Source organism: Cornus florida, unplaced genomic scaffold, assembly GCF_030987335.1.
Source record: "Cornus florida cultivar Cherokee Brave unplaced genomic scaffold, ASM3098733v1 CherokeeBrave_3.0.0_Hap2_Chr10, whole genome shotgun sequence".
NCBI classification, from domain to species: domain Eukaryota; kingdom Viridiplantae; phylum Streptophyta; class Magnoliopsida; order Cornales; family Cornaceae; genus Cornus; species Cornus florida.
This window is the reverse complement of record NW_026775580.1, coordinates 38,418,447-38,426,253: the sequence shown is the minus strand read 5'-3', so window position 1 is coordinate 38,426,253 and position 7,807 is coordinate 38,418,447. Positions and strand designations below refer to the sequence as shown.

Sequence of the window (7,807 nt, the reverse complement as noted above, 5' to 3'; positions counted from 1 at the left end):
AACTTATTTTTGGGATAAGTACCTAAAAAGGGCAATAACATGAAATTAGTCTAAGACGAAAAAATAAGATAGATAAGGGTCCTAGAATACCTGAACTTAAGGAGTTTAATTACGCACTTTTCAGCGTTCATCACATCTCAATCCAATAATTAACATATTAATCGTTTCAAATTGGATAGTGATCATTATTATAAAAGATATTTTTACATATTTTATGACTCTCTAAGTATATATAAACTCTCTATCTCCCCAAAAATTTTAAGTGCTTGAATATTTATATTTATCTAGAAAGTTTTTGAGAGATTATGTGAGGTTCGGTTCCATTTTTCATTTTTTCGATATTTTTCGAATTTCGTGTATTTCATATTTATATGTGTGGGAATGCGTGTCATATGGTTCCCAATATTTATTTCAACCTTTTTTTTTTTAGTCTAAGACTCTTAAAAATGTATTTGGAGTCATTTTGAATTTTGTGGGCCCGAAAAATCCCGTGTGAATTCGGGGTCGAGTTTCGTGCTTGGCAATTTTTTCGACTCCATTTATTTTATGTTAGTTTGTGTTAGAACACTTTATTCTATTTTGATGTAACATTATTTGTCTAAGTATACTTGTTAGTAATTTTAGGGAAATTTATGTCATTGTAGAGCTATAATGGAAGGGTCCACCTTAGCACCCACATGTGACTAGCATATGTAAGAGAGAGAAGGAGCAATTTAGACCCATTATTTCCCCACCATATCAGCCATGCCCAGCCCTTTTTTCCCCTTCTTCTTCACCTCTTTTCTTGTCATTATTGTTGCAAGAGAAAACATTGGATTTCAACTACTTCCATTTGGATTTTGGGAAAGCTCTAGTTAGGAAAGTTTATGAGCACCTCAAGGGCTACAAGCTTATGGTCACGATTTTCAAATAGGAGCACTATTGAATATATTGTAATATATATATATATATATATATATGTATCTTACATATATACACGTGATATATGTGAGATACAAAAACAACGGTAATACACCATACATGCTTCTAAAATGTGTCTATTAAATTTGATCTGAATAGTATAACTATCATGTTCCAGAAGGTGGTTGTTGTAGATGGTACGTGACTTTTGGTTTGCAACTTCTGAATAGGTGGCAACCATTCAGATGATACATGAATTTTGATTTGCCTCTTTTGGAAGTATATAAATAGCGATGGGTGTTACACATTCTAGATTCACTTTTTTTTTCTGTTCTCTTTTTTGTATCTAGTTATAACAGTTTCAAAGAGTGTTTAGGGAATTCCTTCAGTATTACTAACTACAGGAATTCAGACTTTATTGTATCTTGGGAGTGTTTTGCTACTGAACCCCGTAGCAAACTCAATTTGAGTAGGGGCAAATAACACTTTAAGGAAAGTGAATACACGTCTCAAAGTCTGTACTTTGTTTGGGTTATCACGTTGAAGAAGTTAACATCAATGTTTCATTATCATCACGCTTAAGAAGGTCTGGTTATCTCCAACAACGTATTCGACATTAGTTTCTGGGTCAATTGTTTCAACAATCTTAAAGTGTTATCTGCATGGAGACTATATCAGATAACACTACGTTTAAGGTTACGAATCAAGGCTTTGTGAAGTTAGATCGATTTGATGGATCTAACTTTACTCGTTGGAAGGATAAATTAATGTTCCTACTCACTATTCTTAAAATCTCATATGTTCTGGATCCAAATCTCCAACCATTCCCAGAACCAATAGATAAAGATACAAAGAAAATGATTGAAGATAGGAAGAAACGAGAGGAAGATGAATTAGTCTGCAGAAGTCACATTCTGAACACACTTTCAGACCGATTCTACGATCTCTATACTCCTATGAAGTCTCCTCGGGAAATTTGGAATGCACTAGAATTCAAGTACAAAACTGAGAAACTAGGTAAGGATAAATTTTTAATATTTAAGTACTTTAAATTCTCAATGGTTGATAATTTGTCAGTTTTAGATCAAGTTCATGAATTGCAAGTTCTAGTCACAAAGCTTCTTAAAGTAAAAATTGTACTTCCAGAATCCTTCCAAGTGGGGGCTATGATTTCAAAGTTACCTCCAAGTTGGAATGATTATAGAAAGAAACTTCAGCATAAGACAGAAGAATTTACTTTGGAAGAAATATAGAAGCATTTGCGAATTGAAAAAGAAACTCGAATTTGTGATAAGAAATATCATGTTAAAGATTCTTCCAAAGTGAATTATGTGGATGGAGGCAAATCAAATAAATATCAGAAAAGTCTCAAGTTACAAAATAAAAGGACTTTCGAAAGGGATCATCCTTATAAGAATAAATATCCTCCAGTACCATGTTTCCATTGTGGAAAGAAATGACATTTTATTTGTGATTGCAGGTACCAAAAGTAAAAAGAAGAGAAAGTCAACAATTCAAATAGCGCTAATGTAATGAAAATAACATGAAGCATCATGGGTTGAATCGGAAGAAACTAGCTGTTAGCTCCAAAAGAAGAAGAAGATATGACCTTGAGAAGAATTCTGGATATTGATTTAGCTTCGAAGTGTGTTCTTGCTTGAGATTTTTTATTATCAAAGGATAGGACGTTGCTTGGTTTAAACATTGTTATCTAGGGAATGCATCCTTCTGGTAGCTGATTGCGAGGGACTCATATTCTTGAATATGGAAGAGTATTGTGTCAGTTAGAGATATCATTAAAACCAACCACGGATACACTATTGGCAATGGGAAAGATCAAGATATTTCTTGATCCTCGGTGTCATGGAAAATTTCTTTCAGATTTGTATAGCCACAGGTTATTGCATCATCTCAGTAGAGACAAACAGAGGTGTGTGGGGGATTTTATTACAGTAGGTCAGTGGGATGAGTCTATATTTGACAACATTCCTATGGAGTTGCACCAGTTTCTCCTTCACCAACAAATTCATGGGGGGGATGACAAATTTTCTTGGCAATCCATTCAACTCACTTTCAAATCTGCTTGGAATGCCTGCAGGATTCCAAGACAGGAGGTTTTCTAATTTGATCTTTGCTGGAATGGAGGAAGACCTAGGTGGTCCACTCATTCTGTATTAGTTATGTTGAAGGTTGTTATCACTACTACCTATTTGCAGCAAAGGGGTATTTCATTGGTCTCTAGATGCTACTCTGCTGCAAGAGTATAGAGGATATTGACCGCATTTACTGTTGCTGTGATTTTACTTGGAAGGTATGGTTGACTCTGGCAACTATTTGCCACTAGAACATTCAACCTTATACTTCAATTCATGCAATGGCTTTAGATTTTCCCATAAATTCACTGTAAAGTCAATGAGGACAAAGCTATATAGGATGTTATTCACTACAACATTATATTTCCTTTGGAAGGAAAGGACTGACAGATTGCCCAATGACAAATTTTCTTCTCCAACTGAATTGGCTAAATGTATTTTGTGGGAAGTAGTGGATATCTTGAGGGATGCCTCCAAGATGTGATTTTCTTTTTTACACTAGTTTGTTTCTAAGAGTTTGCACTTGATTTCTTATGTTAGGCTGTGTTTGGTGTGGGGGTATGCCCTATGTTTCCCTTGTAACATATTGTTTATATTTATAAAATTCCTCCATTAAAATAAAAAAATAAAAAAAATTTGGAACTTGGAAGACAAGCAGGGCAATCTGAATACATTTGTATAAATAAGGCAGGGTTATCAAAAGATACACAGTATTTGCACTATTATTATTGTTTTCCCTTAAATCTGCTATTTTCTTTGAGTGTGTTACTTTTATGTGTTACTTTTAAAAGTTGCTTTAGTCAGAAACTGGCTCTCTTTACGGAGGTGAACGTAACGGAAGCGCTACCCACCTCGATCTCGAACGAATCGTAACGGAGGAACAATTCCACCACCAACAATCTCGACATCAAGACCACGAAATCTTTTCCGGCGCACTGTTTGTTGCCGGCCGTAGGAGACTCGGTTTCGGGCCCGTTTGACCATAGCACGTGCTTCAAAAGACTCTCTCCTTCCTCACCCACAAACCGATCCGGCACGAACTCTTCGGGTCTGTCGAATATCTTCGGATCCTTTGTCGCAAACGGTTGGTACCCGAATATCATTTCCCCTTTTTTGACCTCAAACGCCGCGTCGTGAGACTCTATCACCAGGTCACGTTTGGCCCGGCCGTACTGAAATGGTACGGGTGGTTCGATCCGGAACGATTCGAACACAACGGACTGCATCAATGGCATCTGTTCCATGGCTGCCATCGTCACATTCCCGCCGTTGGATTTGACGGCTGATCGGATCTCCTCGGCCAGTTGTGTGTGCAGTTTGACACCTGCTTGGCCGATCCAATTCACCATGCTGGGGAAGAAGACTTTCATGCCACCGAAGGAATTAAAGCAGGCGGCGAATAACAGGTTGTGACAAGCTTCTTCTCTCGAGATGCCGAGCCTCTCGGCCTCGTCTAGAATTGTTGTCGATGACTCGTAGAAGAAGTCGTAGAGTCTCTGGTAGTCCTTTTTGATGAGGAATGGTGGTAAAGGAAAGGTGTGGAGGAGAAGTTCTTCTAGAAGCTTCGGCAAGCCGGCAACGAGTATAGGACCGATTTGGAACACCACCCATATGGCGATTATATTGGGTCCGTCGGTTCCGAGTTTGGTATCGGCCGGGTTGGTCCCGAAGAGAGACCGACCCAGGAAGTTAAACGAGGCCTGATCATTGGGTCCGCCGAAGTCGGCTTTGCCATCAGTGGCTAGCCCACTCTCAAGGGTCTCGAATAGCTCGGTGAAGCTGTTGTGAAACTCCGGTATGACCTTGGCGCGACTAGATTTCAAGAGGAAGAATAGGAGCCGCTTGAGCTTGTCGTGTTTCGGCTCGGACGGGTCGAGATAGGAGAGGACTCGGTAACCACCGGTGAGTTCAGTGGAGGGCATGTAGGTCCCAGTGAAGAGGTCCTTCTTCTCGACCTTAGTCACGTCGAAAAGAACCGGAAAGCTCTTGCCGTCGAGGACGGTGACGACGTTTGAGTTGGAGGAAATGAACGGACCAGGTGGCATGTTCACTCGGTACACGGTTGATTCGTACTTCTCAACTCGGGACTTGAAGAACTCGTCTTGGCCTTGATTGTAAAAGTAATCCAGTCGGTCTTTGATGGGACCCACAAATGGAAGGCCGTAGTTTCCTGGGATTGGCCGGATAGGAAGCTTTTTGGTGGCCTCCGTCGGCTTCACCCTAGCCGGAGGTGGTGGTGCCGGCACATTTGGTTTCTCAGATATGGAAGCGGAGATGGGATAGACAGCGAGTGTACGAGTTGACGCCTTGGACGAACGCTTTGACGGTGTTTGGGAAGGGAATTGGAGTTGAAGAGGAGAGGAAGGCAGAGAAGACGAAGCCATTAGTTTTGAACGGCTTACAGTGATGCTTTTGACTATTATATTATTGCAAAAAGGTTGATTGATAGAGAGAATGAGACTGGAAATGGAAATGGAAATGGAAATGAGCTTTATCAATTCTGTGCGATGATGTTTTGGAAGCACCAAACAGGTATATATATAGTTATATTCATATATGTGTAAAGATGGTCGTGTAAAGGTAGTGGTATTCATAGACAGAGAGTGGGAGAGGTCAATGGGACATGATATTTTGTATACTCTACGATTGATGCTAGTCAAGAAATGTTTGTCATAAACACGTAACTCCACTTTTTTTCATTATGAATTGTCCAACATTCGTTTTTTGGAAGGGATATTCGAGCTCTAAAATATTTCTCTTGCGCTTTAAATTGTACCACTATTATATTATAAAAAATGATGAGATTAACCTTTTAAACTGTATTGTATTTTAAAAAAACGACAAGATGATCCCTTATATTATGAATTCTAGCTAGCTAGATGATTTGACATAGGTTTGTAAGAATTAAGAGGGTAGAATTGTCCCTCCACTTTATTAGGACATGACTTGAAGCATAAGAGAAACTTTTTGGAGTCAGAATATCACTGCCCTACTGTTCTTATTATATAATTTCTTTTTCATCTTTGAATTGTCCAAAATTGCTTTGAAATAAAATTACTGGAGACATTTAAATATGATATTATAGGTCAAAATAAAGATAACATAAAATTTTGGTTCCATCTAACGGGATGGATTTTGATGCAAAATATTTATTATATCATAGGATCATCATTTTTTAAAATATTAAATATGGAGGAGTGGATCCCATACTTACTTATATCTAACATAAATAATTAATAAAAGAAATATTCAATTAAATAATTTACTGAAAATTCAACCATGCGTAATCCGATAATGCACGTCAAACAAAAACTTGTAAAATTCAAAGAGAAAAAAAAAAATTAAAGAAAAAAACAAAAGAAAAGAAAAAAAAAAAAAACGTGCCAACCTGTGAATTTCAGATGGTTCAGTTTTGTTGTTGAAGATGCAAGAAACTCCTTCTATTCTTTCTCTCTCTAGAATTCTTACACCTCAACCCGAAAAAGATCCCCCTCCCCTTCATTCCAACTCCTATTTATAGATACTTACAAGATATTTACAAGATATTTACTAATTGCTGGACCTGGGCCTATTCCTCTGTAAGCCCTGGTCACCCTTGATGGGCTTACTCCCGCCCGGCCCATATGGCAGTGTCTTTCTATGGGCTGACCCAGCTGTTCGGACTGAAGGTTGTGTTTTGCGAGTCGGACCTGGCCCATGTCATCCAGGGCCTCCTCAACTGCCCCCATAATTGCCCCTTATTTAATAAGGGGTAATTATTGATGGCGTCTCATCATGACGCTGACGGCTCGAGATAACCACGTGGGGGAGCGAACGGTCAGATCCAGAATCAATGTTCCGGGGTTCGAGGGATTTCTTGCCTTCCCGACGCTTCGGCCCTCGGGCCCCTTTGCCTTTATAATGCTCTAGAATTCCACTTCACTTCCCTTTACCGTCTCCATCATCAGCCAAATCTCCCTCTTTCTAGAACTGTGCTAAGCCTTTTCCGGTGAAATCCTTCGAGAGTCATTCTCCCAGCGATCTTGCAGTCCTCCGAGGTTAGTTTCGTTCTTTTTACTTTCGGCAGGCTTCCATTTTCCCTCTTTTAGATTCTTCTTGCACTTCCACCATGGTTGTAGATCTGGGTGTTCTTCGTATGAGACTTAGACTTCCTGACAACATCGAAGTTAGGGTTTGCCCCCAAGACGTTAATATTACGACCGGCGCCGGCCTCCTGCCCGGCGAAGTCTTATTCACGAACCTTCAACTGAATGTTGTTAGGTTCCCTCTGCACCCTTTCTTTAGTTACGTCTTCAACAGATTGGGGATATCCCCTCTGCAGGTCAACCCCAACTTCTTTAGGATCATATCTGTTATGCTATTATTGATGCGTGACAGAAATCTGGACCTTGACCTCATAGACCTCCTTCTGTGCTATAAGGTCAGTAAGATCCGTACTAACGAGCCCTTCTACCACCTCTACCCGTTCGAGAAGATGTCCATATGCACTGACACAATAAAATCTGAAAAGGGTTGGAGGGATAGCATAGTGGGTATTAGTGGGGCTTGGTCTTCGCCGGCTGCAGAGGATTACCCAATCCCGAGCGCCTTTGGTGTCTGCTCTGTCTCCTCCTATAAAAAATTCAAATCCCATAAACATGACTGCCCCTGTGAAACATGCGTTCCTCGTTTTTGCACTTACTTATGCCGCTCCTTGGGAATTCCTTGTGATGACTTGAGCTACAGTGTTTGCAGGGATAGGAGTAACTACTTGAAGAGATACGTTCTGAACGATATTCCTTCCTGCTCAGATCTCCTCACTTCAGACAACCTCT

The 7,807-nt window shown here is 39.6% G+C and overlaps 2 protein-coding genes across 2 annotated transcripts; one reads left to right on the top strand and one right to left on the bottom strand.

The window, feature by feature from the left end:
- The first annotated feature begins 1,562 nt into the window (after positions 1-1,562).
- Positions 1,563-2,153, top strand: LOC132277507 (uncharacterized). The gene has a single exon (XM_059779359.1). The coding sequence runs from the start codon at positions 1,563-1,565 to the stop codon at positions 2,151-2,153; it is 591 nt and encodes a 196-aa protein (XP_059635342.1).
- Positions 2,154-3,654: 1,501 nt separating this feature from the next.
- On the bottom strand, positions 3,655-5,615 carry LOC132279392 (allene oxide synthase 1, chloroplastic-like). Its single transcript, XM_059781350.1, has one exon. It carries the CDS (start codon positions 5,585-5,587, stop codon positions 3,794-3,796), a length of 1,794 nt encoding a protein of 597 aa, XP_059637333.1. The 5' UTR covers positions 5,588-5,615; the 3' UTR covers positions 3,655-3,793.
- Positions 5,616-7,807: the final 2,192 nt, after the last annotated feature.

What these genes read in the sequence shown, in the direction of transcription:
- LOC132277507 (XM_059779359.1), top strand. Translation starts at nt 1,563, where the DNA reads ATGGAGACTATATCAGATAACACTACGTTTAAGGTTACGAATCAAGGC.
- LOC132279392 (XM_059781350.1), bottom strand. Translation starts at nt 5,587, where the DNA reads ATGAATACCACTACCTTTACACGACCATCTTTACACATATATGAATAT.